This window comes from Cinclus cinclus, chromosome 6, assembly GCF_963662255.1.
Source record: "Cinclus cinclus chromosome 6, bCinCin1.1, whole genome shotgun sequence".
NCBI classification, from domain to species: domain Eukaryota; kingdom Metazoa; phylum Chordata; class Aves; order Passeriformes; family Cinclidae; genus Cinclus; species Cinclus cinclus.
Genome location: NC_085051.1, coordinates 16413976 through 16431157, shown reverse-complemented (window position 1 = coordinate 16431157; position 17182 = coordinate 16413976). Strand labels below are relative to the sequence as shown.

General features: G+C 51.0%; 1 protein-coding gene across 1 annotated transcript; it reads right to left on the bottom strand.

The window, feature by feature from the left end:
- Positions 1–70: 70 nt before the first annotated feature.
- On the bottom strand, positions 71–15890 carry CTSD (cathepsin D). Its single transcript, XM_062495511.1, has 9 exons — positions 15489–15890; positions 14883–15039; positions 12485–12608; positions 10762–10880; positions 7075–7274; positions 5803–5925; positions 4525–4669; positions 3494–3592; positions 71–2840 (listed from the first exon to the last, which is right to left on the bottom strand). The coding sequence occupies exons 1-9, from the start codon at positions 15548–15550 to the stop codon at positions 2679–2681; spliced, it is 1191 nt and encodes a 396-aa protein (XP_062351495.1). The 5' UTR covers positions 15551–15890; the 3' UTR covers positions 71–2678.
- Positions 15891–17182: the final 1292 nt, after the last annotated feature.

The window sequence follows — 17182 nt, the reverse complement described above, 5'->3', positions numbered from 1 at the left end:
GGTCAGGGACACACAGTCTCTGCACACCCACAAAGAGTTTGGCATCTCTAAATGAAAAGATCACTCAGAGTTAAAGGGGAAAATACTGTATTTTCTTTTCAATTTTCTATGAAGAGACAATTAATTCTGACAGCAAAATAATTTTAAAACCAGTCACGATTAGAGATGGGTTTAAAAATGCAAATAAGAGAACAAGGGGAGGAGACCCATTCACGGAAGACTGCAGAGAACTGGTCCTCCAGCCTATGCTACAGTGTGTCACTCAGGGCATCACTCTGGGCCATGCTTTCCTCAGGCAGCTGCCTCCTGCCTGCTGGCAGGCATCAGCCCACCTGGAGTTTCTGTGCCAGGACCACGCAGGCAGCAGGAGGCAGCGCACGTCCAGCACAGCCATGGCCTAAGGGCTCCATCTGGGGCTGTGCTGCACATCCCACTTAAATCTGATGCTGAAGATGTTCAAAAGCCGCTGCCAGGTCCATGTCAAGCTTCCCCCTCACGTCAGGTCTGTTCAGCAGGTACCCAAGAGGCCAAATCTGTCTCCCCATGCTGAAGAAATCCTGCAGCTGGGAAATGACGTAGCAGAACTTGGAGGAGCCCTGGGCACTTAACTGCTGTGAAACTGAAGATCTCTCGAGAGGTGCTGAATATTTGCTAATTTTGGAGCAGCTACTGAAGATTTTTTTTTTTTTTTGGTAACATGTTACTGTTCTCTGGCCAGTCTAAAAGAGTTGTACTTTGGTGTCCAGATGCAGAGTTCTAGGTGAAGATTACAAGGAGGCAGAAGCAAGCTTTGGGGAGCAGCGTTTGTCACATCTAGGGTTGTAGAGGATAATGCACGTGTCCCACATGTGCCTACACCTGTTCCCACTGTCTATGCCAGACCCCTCCAAGGTGAAATGTGGTTATAATGCCAAACTGATTTCACTGGGCAAAACTGTTTATTCACTCACTGCCCAAAGACCTTCCTCAAAAAATTTCTTGGCCCCACTACTACTGCTGGCAGGATTATCAGTGAAATTTGGGTAGCCAGGATTTTGCCATCTGTTTAGCCTGGTCCGGGGTCATGGCCTCCACTAATCTTATCCTTTTGCCACTTGCAGCTTTGCTCCTTATCTGCTGCCACTCCCTTAACTTCAGGACTTGGTCCAGCACACTGGGAAAACGAAGAGAGTCTTTTACTCCCAGCACAGAGGCTGGGATTCTTGGCAAGCTCTCTTCTGCTTTCCAGTACTGCTTAAAACTCATTTTATTATCCTCCCAGCTCCACCAGTGTTTGCCTACCAGTGCCAGCCCAGCAAGTGGCTCCACATGTGCAGATCCTGGCTCTCTGGGAACATCTGTGTGCACAGCTAAATCCGAAGCAGGACTGTGCCTCACTCTCTGTAACACAGCTGGCATGAACAGAGTTCACCAGTGTTAGTAAAGTGGAAAGCAGGTGTAGAGGGTGTTAAAGGCAGTTGGATTTTGGGACAGGGCAGCAGGGAAAGTGCATGCAAGTCCAGCAACTGCCATGGTATCCTCATGCCCAGGTTTGCTGGCTCTGCCAACTTGTCTCTTGAGTTTTGGGCAGTTCAAAATGCCGTGAATCATGTTTCCAAAAGCTCTTATTAGTCTGACAAACATGGATTTTACCAGTATGATTTCAGCTTGTAGATCACTTAGTTGCTTCAGGAAACATTATTCTCAACTCACTGGGTGTGATTGAAACTGGGAAGATTTGCTGTTTGGGGAACCTGGGAGAAGGTCACTAGACTAAAGAGAGAACTCGTGCCACATGACTTTGCTCAGCAAGAAGGCTGGACCTTCATGGCCCTTCATTCAAGTAACCTCTATTATAACCTATCTTGACTCCCTTAATATTCATACTGATTGAAAGTCCCCCTGGACTGGCTAGAGCACCCCCACAAACCCTTGTCCCATTATGTCAGGCATGTGGACATCATACCTCCCAGTTCTCTCACTAGTGCCATCACTAAACAGAATACCACCACAGCCCTCAGGCTCTGAAACATCCCTTGGGCACACTACTGTGCTTCCCCATTGCTGCAGCCCAGCACATGCTCTCCTAGGACCAAGCCAGCAGAAACTCCTTGAGAAATGACCTACTGGTCACTGCCTCAACCTGCCAAGGAGGGGTCATAATGACAGATTCTCCCAGGCCATCCACTCCCCCACTTCACAAGTGAAAAAGTGGTAAGAACTAATGTGCAAGACAACCTTCCCTTGTCCTTCTTCCCCAGCACAGAAAACCAAACCCAAGAGCAGTAGCACAGCCTCTCTGCATGAACAGATGTATCAGGGGCTGGCTTCAGCCAGCTGCCCCTCCCACCCCCAGGAAGGACACCAGCACTGGGAGATGTGAGAGGGCCTTGTTCAGCTCTGAGAATCATTCTCAAAAAGAACTACTGGAAGACCGAGCAGTAAAGCAAGGGACTACTCCAGCTGGAGTTGTCAGCTAGAGACCTCCCAGCACCACTTACTCAACAGAGTGGAAAAAGTAGCTAGCAGGGCACTAATGACTATTTTCCATGTAATTTTAAATCTAGTTCAATTTCTTTTTCTTTTTTTTTTTCTCCTTTCCACTCACTGGGTTTCTAATACTGGTAACCTTTCTCTATGGCTCCCGTGTGTGTGTGTGTTTCAGTGTGTGTGTGGCAGAGGCAGTGGGGGTCAGGTGTTTAGGCACTTATGGCAAAGCCAACACGGTTGTTATCACGGTCAAAGGCGGAGTAGTAGGGTCCAATAAAGACATCTCCCAGGATCCAGAGTGGGCCCCCAGGGGGTGGGATGTCCAGGCCTGAAAAGCCACTCATGCATATAGTCTCTCCTGATGCACCAATCTAGAAAGAAGAGAGGTTCAATTTAAGCAGGTCGTTCCCTTCCCTCAACCTTGCACGCTTGGCAAGAACACCTGCAAGGCTGCCTTTGCTTCAGCCTCTCCCAGACTGAGATCCACAGGTTGCAAAAACGAGTCCCAATCCACCACTTCTACCACTCCAAACCCAGCTCCCCCTCCCTTAAGCACTAAAGCATCAAGCAAAGCTGCACATGACCATAAACCTCCCAGCCCACACAGCTCTGAATTAGAGCCATTGATGAACGTCTGCACAAGACGGTCCTTGCAAGTTGATTCTGATGGCTTAAATGACAGGCTGGTGGCCTCTGCTATAATAAGGCTGGCCTCATTGCACCAGAATGCAGCAGAAAATAGCTAAATGCTTGTAAAAAGTGATGCAGCAGCTTGCCTCCCCTTCCTTAACCATCCTGATATCCCTCATGCGCATTATGCAGGGGGTCTTATTCCTGTGAGGTTCTGATTTTGATTTGAGGTTAAGTGGATCCATCTACATTGCCACCACCCTGACAACCCAACCTTTCTGACTTCTTCCTGAGCACCAGCTCCAGCACTGCTTTGGCTGCTCTTGTGTTTCGGTGCAGCAGAAGCCAGGCCTTGGGGAAGAAGCATAAGGCTGGAAAATCTGCCTGGACTTACCTTGAGGATATACTGCTCTCCTGTGAGGACGAAGGGCTTCCCTCCTATTGTCATTGTGATGTTAGGCAGTGTTGGCACTTTTTCACAGGGGACCATGTACTGCAATTGCAACAGTAAAGGCTTTAGATTGGACCTCCCACACTCAGTCTTCCTCAAGCACAGTCACAGGTTTGCTGCTGGTTTTCCCTAAAACCAGCTCACCTCAGGGTGCAGGAGCTCAAGCTGGGGTAAGTAGGCTGCTCCCTGCCTAGGGCTCCAAAGTGAGGGGCAAGAGGGCTTTATGGATAGGCATGGACACAAAGGATGCTGGATTCAGCTTTTGGCTCTGCTGAGTCTCAGGGTGCCACAGCTGATGTGGCACAGTTGGGGGCTTTTACCAGGGGAGAGGCAGCTGTGGCTCAGTACACAGACAAAGACAGTTTCATTAACAAGTCTTGGGGATAATGGCAAATCTAAGCCAACTGCTGCTGCAGCATGGGGTCTCTGACACTGCAGAAATGCCTGGCAAATGCCCATGGCTCTGATTTGGGAGGGCTTTCAGAGCAGGCCATTTTTTTCTACAGGGTCTTTATAATCCATATTCTTCCACAATTTTAGGGAGGGGAGAGAGTCTTGTGCGATTAGCATTGATGGTTGAAAACTTTCATGCAAAGGGTTGCCATTTGCATGAAATATACTTTTATTAAAGCGTCTCTGGACTCACATTAATGTGAATCCTTCGTCTCAGCTGCAACTGAGATCCCTTCTCTTCCACCTCCCAGAGATGGGTGGCAGAGGTGACTCAAAGCTTCCCAAAGTTCATGGGACCTGAGCCTTCTACCATGAGAATGAGCAGGGTAGTGAATACTACCCAGGGTCAAAAGGATGAAGGGGTCCTTGCTGTGCCAGTGGCTTTTCCAGGAGCACAGGCTGGGAACAAAGATCTGAGGGACCAGAAGATTAGGGTCTCAACAAGCATCTGGGTACAAAGTAAGGTGTAAGCATAGGTGCTGGGATGGCTATAGACCCCCACATTTCCAGCCCAGCCTCACCTCGCCTTTTATGAGTGGTTTAGCACCAATGGCCTGTTGTATCTTCTTCACTTCTTTGGTGGGGCCAGTGATGAGTGAGGTTCCCGTGTCTACAATGGCCTCACAGCCCCCCTCACACAGGGTCGGCCCGTTGGCAACGTCCACCCTGGGGAGAGATACCCAGACATTACACAAGCCTTAAAGAGTTCCCAGTGAAGGCTGCAGGAAGCAGTACACAGGCAGGCAAGGGTGGGCTGAGACAGACAACCAGGAAGAACAGATGCTCAGAAACACTGATGCAGCACCAACTCAATGCACAGACCCTTTGGCTCCCTGTTGTCTGCTCATGACTGAGCAGGTGCCTTGAAGTGTAACTGCATTTCTGCAGAGAGCCTGGATGCTGCCTGCATACCCTGCCTGCTGCCTGCACTCCAGAGCTAGTGCCACAGCTAATAAACATGGGAGAGAGCTAAGGACAATGAATTATGGACTTCTATGGCCTATGCTACAGCAGAAAAACAAAGGGTTAAAGGGGTGGTGTGACAGTCATGGGCAAGGGAAGGGTTCCTGTACAGAAAAAAGGCAAGCAAGGAGCAGACTGGCTTCCTCACCCGCATCGCATTTCACAGCAGTGCAGAAAGACAAAGCCTTCTAGACAAGGGTCTGCCACACTTTGCCAATGCTGCAGCTCTGGGGGAAAGTGAGAACTAAAACACCGCGCTGGGGAGGGATGCAATTCCCAAGAAAAGGACACACTCTGATCACAGGCCACTTTTAAGTTCCCATCACGTGGGAGAGCTCAGAATAGACCGTGGGGCTGGCGGCTGTCAGCTCAGCCTTCTCTCCTCCCTCTGCCTCCAACAATGCGCACTGATTGCTGCGCCATGCCCTTCAGTCAAGGGCTGGCTTCCTGAGGCCTCTTCCTGCTCCTCCAGAGCTGTGTGCACAACAGCCATGTACCTCAGGCCTTGCTGGGAGCTGAGCAAAAATGGGGTTTATTCTATGGGGCTCACCCTGACTGCAAAGAGGACACGCTGGCATTTTTCTCTGCCTCACAAGGATGCAGCAGGCATCCTTTCAAGGGTCAAGCCATAGAGGAAAGGATTTTGCAGAACATCTCCTCATGGCTTCTGCCTTTTGTCTCCTGCCAGCAACAAACAGCTCAGCCCTAGGGTGGGATTTAATCTACTTTTTTTGGTGTGGATGTCTTGGAGGGATGATTCCTTTCTGAGGAGGGTCTCAGGCATGTGCTGTCTGCACATGTGACCCCACACATGTAGTCAAGGATGGGGAACTTACGAGTCCATGTGGATCTGCCAGTAGGCCTTGCGTGTGACGTTAAACCAGCTGAACTCGCCCTTGTAATACTTGGGGTCAGTTCCTCCCAGGACCATCTCACCGCCAGGGACACCAGATGGATCTCTGAAAAACAATACCCAAACCTGTGAACATCAAGGGCAGGGCAAGAACAACGTGCTTCAAGTGCCCCCCAAAATACCTGCTGGGGTGTTTGGAGGTGAAGCATAACATTAACAGTATTTGAGACAGATAATTTATATTATGCTATGTTATGTCAATATAAGGACAGATACTGTGATATAGGCTGGGATAGGGAAATGAGAATATTTTGGCTCAGCCAAAGCATCCTGCAGGTTTCCACCTGGTACCTTCTCAGAGAAACCTGAAGAAACTCGTGGCAGGAAAGAGGGATGGCAAAGGGAAGCTGAGCACTGACACAGGGACTTCCCAAACCAGCTTGTAAAAAGTGTCTGTGCCGGGCAGGACACAGCTGATGCAGGGTTAGGTTATCTGCACTCAACTCTGTCAACCAGCAGCCTTGGAGTGAATCCTCAAGGTTGCCAACAGGTAAGAACTCACTGCTGAGCAGATGGGAAGAAATATGGTGATGGGGGAGGGCTGGTGCTAGAATGGCCAGCAACTGCCCTCTCTGCTCTTGGCATGCTACTTTTTGGGTTGAAGTAATTCAGAGCTGCTGCTGCAATGCCTGAAAAGTGATGGGGTATCCTGCAGAGAGCAGCAGTGGGTGGGAAGGTGCTGACACCTGCAGAGGAGGATTTCCCAGGGTGGAATGACAGCATTAGCCCTCTCATTATGATGGGTGATGACTGATGGGTGGCAACCTTGCCTAGGAGGCAACATGGTGGTGGCCACATGGCTTAAGGATTTTGGCAGCAGACTGGGGATGTTTAGTTCTCTAAAGGGGACTGCACTAGCAGCAAGCTCATGATCACAGCACTGTTTATTTTTATTTCTCTTTCCTCTGGAAACATCCTCTGTCTATTCATCAGTTAAGAAATCTGGTCACAGTTCCACCTGGCTTTTTATCAGCAAAAGAACTGCATTTCTACTTCCCTTCTCCTTACTTCAGAGCAGCAAACATAAGAGACTTTGGCCTGATTGCTCCTGCAAGAGGAATTTGCTGTGACTTCTCCAACTGGGAAGTGCTGTCCAGAGTGTAGAACAGTGGATGACAAGAGGTGCTACTGGGAAAGAAAAAGCCCACTGGGCTTGCCCTCACAACCAGAGGTGTGCCACCAAATCCAACACTACCTGTTTAGGTAGAAAGAGAACATATTTTTGTCGACCAGCTTCTGCTTCATGACGTTATCGAAGAAAGGCTCAGCACCCTCCACAGAGATCCGTGGGAATGCCAGGCCCAGGATGCCATCAAACTTGGCAGCGATGAATGTCATGCCTGGCTGCTTCGTGGCCTCCCCAAAGATCTGATCCTGGATTTTCAAGTCACCAAGCTGTGGGGAGATAGGGAGGGAAGGGAAAAGCAGATTGTAAGGAAAACTGACTCAGGGGACCTGGGTAGTAAAGGAACCTTGCTGAATACAGGCTGTAGCATGTCCCCCAGTCTGCTGCCACACTCCTGCCTGCTTTCACCACTGTATTTGCAGGCAGCTGCAGAAACCAGATACCCTGGTGCCACTCTTGTCAGGGAACTCCAGCAACTCCGGCTCAGTGGAACCTCTCGAATCCCTGCAAAGCCCAGCATACTTCTAAGGGCAGGAGAATCCCTTTAGCCTTTTGCAGTGTCCCAGCACTGGCCTTGCTGTTCTGCAGCCCCTCCTCTATTCATTTGTCCCTCCTACATCAGCTCCTGTAACACCAACTTCATCATTTCCTCCGAGTCTGAAAAGCTCTTCTGCTGTGCCTTTAATCCTCTTCCCCACTCTGGACATCTTCTAAGTCATCTGTGTATCCTACCTCCTTGGGTGCTGTACCCATCCTCGGTTGGTAGCACAAATCCCTCTCATCTCTGCCAACAACCCCTACGATCTTCCCTACGTAAGAAACATCCCTGGGATAGTGCTGTATCTCTTGGAAGAACCACCAGCCTCCAGAGACCTCCCATGAAAGGGGAGAAGATCCAGCCAAGAAAGTGAGGTTGAGCCTGAAGCACAAATATAGCAAGCAGAGTACTGAGAATTCAAAGGTCACCTCCCTTGCCAGCCATGAAAAGGACTAGCATTCCCCAATGGAAAGCTGAAACACCTTCCAAGGGCAGATCCCCAGAAAGAAGATGATCAGAGAATGGAGGATACTCTGCTTATGGGGAGCAGGATGCATCTGCAGGCTTCTGGCTCTAGCAGTTCAGGAGGCTTGTGAGCTTCTGGCTAACCACAGGCAATTTTAGCATCCAGGCTAGGACAATTTCAGCCTCTCAGCCTGCAGCTAGCAGGCCTGTAGTGAACCAGGCTGGACTGACAAGCTGGCTTCTCCTACCTGATGGCAGATAACGATCCCTGTAAATTACTAATATCCCCCCAGGGTTAGACAGTGCAAGGCTGGGACAGCAGCGCTGCCTTTAATGGTATTGGAGGATTGCACTAGGAAAGGGCAATCGAGACTTGCAAAAGCTAAAAGCCACAGGGCAGGATGTGGGGGGAAAGAGCACACGGCAACACATCCGCTCCCCAGTGCCTGCCCCAGTTGTACACTCCAGGTTTACAAAAGCCACCCCTTGGCACCGCTGGTCCTCAGCAGCTCTCAAAGTTCAATGAAGTTCTACTTAAAAAAAAAGCAAAATGCAATGGACTGATAACAATGAGTGACAGGTTTGTTTGAATATTGCTCTGCTTGCACACCCCAAGAGGGAGGCAGATTTCTGCCCAGTCATGTATTCTCAGCAGATCCTGCCCGCACTTGGTCCTCAGCAGGGCTGAAACCCAAAACCATCTTTAGCAGAGTGCTCCTGCCACGTGACAGATCCTTTGTCTCTGTTTCTTGGCTGGCTCTTGCCCTGACACTGAACAACCAAAAATCACAACCAATGGATGGCCGTGTGGTGGCCAGCCTCCAGCACTCTGCAGATGGGCATCAGCACTCCACAGCTCACCTGGCCTCCTTATTAGTGGCCTCAGCCAGCAGTTAAGTACTGGATGGCAAAGGCAGACCAAGAGGTGAGGGCCTCTGTGGCACAGCTTGGCACTAGGGCTTGGGGTGCAGAGGCAAAAGGCAGAGGCAAGGGAAACAATTTCCTGTGGAGTGTATCTGTACTGCAGTCATGGGAGAGACTTTGTGCCCCATGGCCAGCTAAGTTTCCTCTGCTGTCCTTGAAGGACATCCCAAGGTTGGGCTGTGATAAAGAAATAAGGTGTCTGAGCAGCAGAGGGCTGGCTGAACCCGCTGCTCTTTGCAGAGCAAGCAGCACTGCGGAGTGTGGCGCTACAGGGCATTGCTCCTCCACAGAATGAGAGAGGATATTTGACATGAGCTCATCACGCTCTCAAAAAAAAAATATAGGGCTGAGGGACGCTGGAGTACCTGCCAACAAGCATCTTTTGGTCAGATGTCAGTGCTATCAGAGGTTGATGTGGCTGTTTCCACCCACCAGAATGGCTGGAGCCAAGAGGGTCACCCTGAAGGTCATTTCAATGTCTTTCTTTCAAGACTACCTGACTGGGAGCTTGCCTACAACATGTTGTGCATCAGAGGATGCATCCTGGTGTCCAAGCTAAAGGTCCCTGACCCTCAGTCACCCCTGCTCCTGCCTACTCCAAGTGGGACACTGCTCAGCTCCACACGCAAGAGGTTTCTCTTGCTTCTGTGCAGACAGAAACCAAATGCTACAAGCTGTGCTGGTCTCACAAGAACCATCCCCACTTCCCAAACAAACTGAGGCACAAAGTCCTTTCTCTGAGCCGCCACGAAGTGGAGAGCTAATTAGCAAACAGGCACTAGGGTGACAATTACAAATCAAATAAAAAGAGAAAAAATGGCAATTTTCTTTCCGACTCATTTCAGCCCTTGCATTAAGCCCACATTTTCTAAGGACAATGAAGTTTGCTGTTTGCCTTGCTGCATCTTTGGATGCAGCATAAAGGCAAACAGCTGATGCTTCCAGGCTAGCCTAAAATCTTCATGTTACAAGGATGGGCTAAAGAATACCTATCTTGGAACAGTCACGCACTTTAAGCTTCTCCTGGATACTTTTTGATTCTGATCAAGTTGGTAAGCCAATACTTTTCAGCTTAACCAAAACAGAAACCTCCAAATACCCAGACTTAACGTGCTTTTTCAAACCTTCTGCTTTGTTTCTCCCCCCCTGCAAAGCAAACATATGCTCATATCCCTGCCAGGAGAGCGAGTAATCTGAGAACACATGCACCCCTGACGTTTGGCAGCTGGCAAACTCTCCCAAGCATCTGTACCTGGGAGGAAGTCATGAAAGGCACTTGTCCTTCACAGGACAAAAAGCTCAACCTTTGCTTGCTGAAAAGCAAACTGTGAAGCAACCATCACCCAGCTAACTCCAGCTGCACCTGAACACTACTGGGGAACCTCCCACCAGGGTGTTACCCAGCCTTTACAAGCATAAGTACCAGTTCTTGAGTGGATATTGGCCAAGAACAAGCTGGGCACCATCAACAGCCTATGCAGTGATGTTGGCATGTGCTTGGGCTGTTAAGTTTTTGGGGTCAGCGGGGAAAGTGCTGGAGGGATAGCCAGAGAAGAGACCATGTTTGCAGGGGCACCATGTGAGCAGTCCCCATTTCCAGCCTGCTGACCTGCAGATTAATACCTCTTCCCTTCACAGCCTGCCATGGTTATTGTTACCTTAACAGTCATCATTACCGTGTCATTTCAAAGGACTTGGAAACACAGCACTGAAGGATATTCTGTAACAGTAGGACACTCAAGAAAGGAGACCCATTGAAATCCAACAGCTCCAAGCACTCTACTGGAAGCAGTCTAGGGCAGCACAGGGCAGGGCCAGTTGTAACTCACCGTGACTACATCTTGGCTGAGGAACCCAGAAAGGCTCCCTGTCCCATAGCGGATGGCAAACTTGGTGCCGTTCTTCACGTAGGTGCTGGATTTAGCAGAGTCATACTTGTGGTGCACCACTGCAGTCGGGAAGGGGGACACAAGGGGACACACAGCATTAGCGCTCCTTTATACCTACCATTCCCCAATACCTAACCCCACACCATCCAGCTTATCTGGACAAATGGACACTCAATGATGTGAAGGTGGGCCTGAACCTAGGGTTTGCCAAGCCCACGCTACTTAACAAAGCATTTCCAGTGTCTGGGGAATTAGGTGGGCAGATCCAATTCAGGCTGTTAAATCCGATTTGGCCACTGGGTATTAAAAGCCTAGAGGTTATGTGGCTGGTGTGGTGTGTTAGTCAGCTGAGCAAAATGTATCCCTCCGCACGCCATCAAGAACCAGGGTGGCTTTAAATATAGTCTGCTCTAGGCATGAATGTTTACACCTCATGGACTTATAATGTTTCTTTAAATAGGAGTAGCTGGAAATTTTTCATATTTTTTTTTAGTAGAGAAAGAATTTAAAATATTCCTTTATTTGCAGAGGAGAAAGGCTTTCCCCTAGTCTAATCTGCTTTTCCCCTTGGCTGGGTTGGGAGCTGTAGGATATCCCTGGTTTTATGGGCAGGCAGATTCCTCCTCCCCAGGACTCCTCCCAAGTCACGAGCTGGCCAGCACAGTCCCATGGCTGCTTGCTGAGTGGTGCAGACAGCAGCTGAGGATGAACCAGCCGAGCTCTACACAAAGTGACAGTGCTACACAAGGAGCTTCCCGGCTAGGCTGTCTGGGTCCCAGTTTGGATTCCAGTTTGGCAGGAGTTTAAGATCCTTGTATATTCACAAAATGAGCCCTTTGGTCCCAGCACCTCCCGAGGCACTGCCTTGGGAAACCATCTCCCTGCTACAAATCAGGAACCCCCTAGGCATAAGAGGTCTGGTCTCACCACCCTGTCAGTGTCCTAAATCTCCTTTCACATATGCAAAAAGAAAGTCCAAATTTCCACCCTACTCACAATGAGCACTGTGGAATGCCTTTCATGGTTGCATTTGTTGACTCCACAGGTTTCTGCACTTTGCTTAAGAAGCACAACCAGTGGCTTTTAAATGGCATTTTGCCATAGCCAGTTTTGACATCTTTAGCTGTGGAAGTTTATTGCACAGGAACACCACAGAATTAAAAAAAAATACCTGTATTCCCTAAGACATTCTCATTTCATTGTGCCTACCTGGCCCTGGTTAATTATAACTCCATAAACACGCACACACATGCTTGGTGCAGCAATAAACCAGAAACTAGGACAGTTTGTATCAGATCTGGCAAGAGGCTGACTTAAAAAAAGTCAGCCTTGCGCAATGGGATAACAGCAGCATTAATCTATAATATGGGGAGAAACATCACAACCTGATGATGCTGCTCTCCTGCTACAGGGCTGAAGCTGTTGGAGTAGATTTGGCCTTGTATGTGGGTTACGTGGAAAAGAAAAAAAACAAGGAAAGGACTAATGATGGATGGATGCAGGAAGCTGGGATTGAATTTCCAGCTCTGACCCTAAAAGGGCCAACAGCCCCTGGGAAGTCCTTTCACGCTGCTGCTTGAGTTTCTCCTCTTGCAATGCAAGACTCTGCGTTTTGCAGGGAAGGAGAAGCTGTTTAGCAGTTTCTGGCACCCATGATACTTACTGCAGGCAATGTCCAACATGGAACAGTGCACAGATGGCACCCAGAGGTTGGAGGAGCCAGTGTCAAAGATCACGGTGAAATTCTGGGGCGGTGTTCCAATACCGATCACCCCAAAATACTGGGCCTGCAGAGCAAAAGAAGGGAGCCATGAGAAGAGGCATCTGGCTAAAAGCAGGGATTAAAGATCAAAAAATCTCTTAGGGCTGAATAGAGGATCTTATCTAGACACTGACCTCCTCTTGTTTTTGGCACTGATGGATTCCCAGCCTTTGTCCTCTGGAAGGGAGGTTCCCCTTCAGTGTTCACAACTCATTACAGTGGGTGTGAAAAGGATAAATCAAGGACAAGTGGGATGGGTGTTTGCGGGGAGGACATTTGGGGCAGGGAGACAGGGAAGAAAAGCAGGGGTAAGGTCTGCAAGGTAGCATGCAGCTCACTATAGGGATGAGAAAAAGCGATGGAAGGAAGCCAAGCAAAACACCTGCATTACTGAAAAGCTGAAACTGGCTGGGAAGCTGCTTTGCTCGTGGGTTCACAGAGAAACCGTGGGTTGCAGCGAGCAGCAGCACTGCCCACTGTAGGTGGAGGTACAGCTGCTGGGGGTTTTGGCGCTTGCTGGTGAGCTCTGGGAATGGGAGGGGAATAAACAAATGCTCAGTCTCAAGAGCTGGAAGACTGGAGGAGTGGTGGGAGCAAAGAGCATAAGCAGCAGCACCAGAGATGGATTTAGGCCTCCAGGGTGAAAGACTGGGAGAAGTCCCTATAGCACAGGTATCTGATGGATACCGCTTTGCTCTGAGATGACATTTCTGCAGGGACTGGGAGAAACCCGAACCTCTAAGTTGCTGGCAACGTATCCCTCTCTCCTCAGAGGAGAGGATGAATGGAGAATGCTAGGCAAGTGCTACATAGACTCATTTTTCCCCAGTCCTCCCAAAAAGGCAGGGAGCTGCGTCCTGCCTGGTGAGCAGCTGGTTCAGGGTTCTGGAGAGAAGGCTGCTAGCAAGGGAAGTGAGCCAGTAGTCTTTCCAAACCCCCCATGAACTTAACTGAGGGGGGCGGGGGGGGGGAGGAAGAAAACAGGATTATCAAAGCTTTTCTTACTTTGCAAGGCTTGCTCACTAAGTAATTAACAATCCATTGCGACACTTCAATTAGCCATAATGGGGAGGCAGCACTTGCTTCCAGGGGTTCTGTAATTATTGCTGGGGCTTGAGAATTAACCCCCAGCCCAGGGGCTCTGTTTGTCACATGCATAGACCCATGAAGGGTCCCAGGGGCTGGCAGGTAGCATACAAGACAGGCTAGTGGAGGCTCGTACCAAGAATTTCTTTGGCAGCAAAAGTGTTTTCAGCCAGACTAGGAGGAACCCAGTGGTCCCTTATCTGCCACCACAGGTTGGGTTGGTGCCCCTGTGACAAGGGAAAACAGTGCTGCCCTGAGCAGCAGTCTGAGCTGTGGCTGCAAGAGAGAACACTGTGACACAACCGCTTGCCCTGGCTTTCAACACTGCCAACTGAAACACCGGTGGCCCTTCCCAGGACTGGAAAGCGCTGGTTGGGTGACAAGAGCCCCTGGGGAGGGACAACAGGGGGAATATATCCTGAATTAATGCCTAAATATCTGGGCCTGGCTTTATTCTGCCAGCTAATGCTCATATCCTACACCGCCCGGTAAGGAACTTTGAAATAGTAAACCCCACACGTGTCTGGCAGCAGGGCAAGGGCAAACTTCATGTCCTTTATCTGGCTTCTCTTCCTGCCACCACACAGGTCCCTTTGCTCCCTAAGTTGCTGAGAAGGAAGTGGAGGTACAGGGTGGCTTTTCCCAAAGCAGTGCAGAAGATGAAGGGTAGTGAAAGGTCCTGCATTCCCAGTCCCATGGTAAGCTACTACCCAATCTGAGTCTTCCAATATTGTGCGCTCACTCTTTTATGCCCCAACCCCTCAAGGAGTGGAGCATGATTTTTATAACCCTGTTTTGCCAGAAGTAGAGTCCAAAGGGCCAGAAGATGCTAGGAAGGATTGTAAATGAGCAGGCCCCTATTTATGATTGTTAATTAGCAACAAAGGGGAAAGGAAATAGGTCACAAACTGAAAAGCTCCTGCTTGGGTGGCAGTGGGTTGTTTGTTGTTATAATTACTAGTATTAATATTTTTAGTTTAGTAATGATAGGAAGCACCTTTTGGCACCCACTCACTAAGCCATGGGGGTGCATGAATCTGTCCTATGGGATCAACATCTTTCTCTCCTTTGCCTGCCTGACTGGTGGGAGGCTGGCATGTCTGACCTACTCCCTGGGATGGGTACCCCTACAAGTGACAGCCACTTGCCCAACACTGTGCTGGGTGCATCCGCTGCAGCGCAGGGGGTGGTTTGCAGGGGGGTTGTTACTCACATCCATGTAGTTCTTCAAAATCTCTGGAGTGGGCTTGCCCTCCCCGGCAAAGCCCAGCTTGTACTTGATGGCCTCGGTGATGGAATTCATATCTGGGATCTCACTGCCCGCCTCTCTCAAGATGCGCCGCATGGAAGGGAACTTGGTCAGGGGGATCCTGTGTGGGGACGGCAAATACACACCTGTTAAAGGGTGTGTGTAGGGGAGGGGTACCTAGGGAAGGGGGGCAGTAGGGCTCCACTCAGAACAGGGGACGCGCCACCACGAGGAGGGTGAAGTCTGGGCTTCTGCCAGCACCCTAGACCCCCCCCCCCCCCCCTCGCCGTGCTGCACTCAGTATTTTTCCCAAAGCTAGAGGATAGGGGGAAAGGCCGGGGGGCTGCCAGAGGTCACCAGGTGTGGGGGAAGCCGGGGCGAGGCCTCTCCATGCACAGGATGCGGGGGGTGCTCCGAACCTTCCCCTCCTTGCTTTGATGGAGGGGGATCCACCCCCTATGGAGGGCTGTGAGATGAGCTCAGAGGCCACCGCTGCAGCAGCCCCGGGGGTGCTTTTCCTACGTCCCCCAACCCGGGCGGCTCAGCAACCCTGAGGAACCCCCCCCTCACCTGATGAGGGAGGCGCAGGACCCGGCCAGGGCGAGCAGCAGGAGGAGGCCGCGGGGCCCCATGGCGGCGATGGCGCTGCTGGCGGTGGCGGCGAAGGGTCAGAGGCTGGAGGTCCCGACGCTGAGGAGGCCGAGACGCCGCTCCCGCTTGCCGTCGCTGTTTTTGTAGGCAGAGCGGCCCCTCTCCGCGGATTTCTGGAGTCAGCTGACGGTCTAAAATTGCAACCGGCGGCGTCACGTGAGGGCGGGCCGGGGCGGGGAGCGGCCCCGGGCCGGGGGCGCCGCCTCACGGCCCCCCCCCTCCGGACTGACCCCCGGCGCCTCGGGTCGTGACTCAGCTCCCGGGAAAGGGGAATAAACACCCTGAAATCAGTCACGAGATGCCTGTCCGGCCGCGCGTGCTCCCTCTGGACCGCCTTTAACTTCCTTCTGCTCGCCTGGTGGTTTTTTTTTGTTGTTGTTTTTTGTTGTTGTTGTTGTTGTTGTTCTTTCCAGGTTATCTGGGGAGCGGAGTTATCTGGGGGGACACAAGACACGCACGCCCAGCCCCAGGCAGCAGAGCCCGAGTTCCCGGCAGGGCCCGTCTGCTCACGGACCTCGGCCATCCACCCGCTGTCCCCATGGGGTGACATGGTGCACCCCGGCCTCGTGTTTCTCCCAGGATATCTCCCGTTTGGGAGCTCATCCCTGGGTGTTTCGGGGGAAGATGGGCATATCTTAGGCGACAGCTTTTTTAGGAGGCGTTGTGTGGGGCTGGGGGGGATGCCAAGCCGTATCTGCCACCCCTCAGAAGGCACTGTGGTGGTACTGGGTCACCTGCAGCCATCGAGAATGATGCTGGTGCTGGGCAGAGCCCCGGGGGCCATCGGCCACCAGTAGTCCCTGAGGTCTGCCCCTTCCTCAAAATGCAGACTGAGCATCGAGGAGTACTGGTATGGGCTCTTCACCACCACCGGAATAACAGGGTTCAGGGGTGTCACCCCACCAACTCAGGAAGCCACAGCTAATCTCTGCCCAGTTTGCCCCAACAGAGCTCCTACAAAGCCACGAGATTTGCAGGAAAACCAGTAAAAATTAAATCGGATTTACAGACATTTTCCCTTCCAAGTCCTGAGGGCTGGGGGGCATTGTTTTCTGCTCCTGCTTTTGCCCAGTCCTGGGGATGGGAAAGCAGCAGCCTGTGGGATGAGCTGGGCACTGCTGGACTGGGGGACCCCTAGCTTTGCAATGGTGTTCCTGTCCCTCTCCTGTCACATTCGTGTTAATTCAACTTCTGTAAAATTGCTGGGTCATGTCACTGGCACCTCACTTGCACCATCTCCTTCCCACACTCCATCCCTAAGCCTCTTCCATCCTCCCATGCCCTCACAAAGCGTCCTGCTGCCCTGGGTCCATGCATGTTACCCATCCAACTCTGAATTCATCCCAAGTATTTTCAGAGGGCATTTCTGCCCTGGGTTGTGTCTTGTCCCATGAGCTCTCCAAATCGCCACATGTTGGTCAAGCTGATGGGCTTCAGTAAACCTGCTGCCTCAGTGTGGGACCCAGCTGCCATTGGCATGAGGTTTTCCGGAGCGATCGCCGGAGGCATTGGTTGAACCTGGTGGGTCCCGTTATTTCGGCCAGCACCTGCTTCCCTCCTGCCCCTGCGGGTGTGTGGTCAAGCTGAGTGCCACTGGCCATGAGTCAGCAAAA

Coding starts and splice junctions, on each gene's coding strand:
- CTSD (XM_062495511.1), bottom strand. CDS start 15,550: ATGGGGCCCCGCGGCCTCCTCCTGCTGCTCGCCCTGGCCGGGTCCTGC. Junction 7,275..10,761: donor TCAGCCAAGATGTAGTCACG/GTGAGTTACAAC, acceptor ATCTCCCCACAG/CTTGGTGACTTGAAAATCCA. Junction 2,841..3,493: donor GAGAGCAGTATATCCTCAAG/GTAAGTCCAGGC, acceptor TCTTCTTTCTAG/ATTGGTGCATCAGGAGAGAC.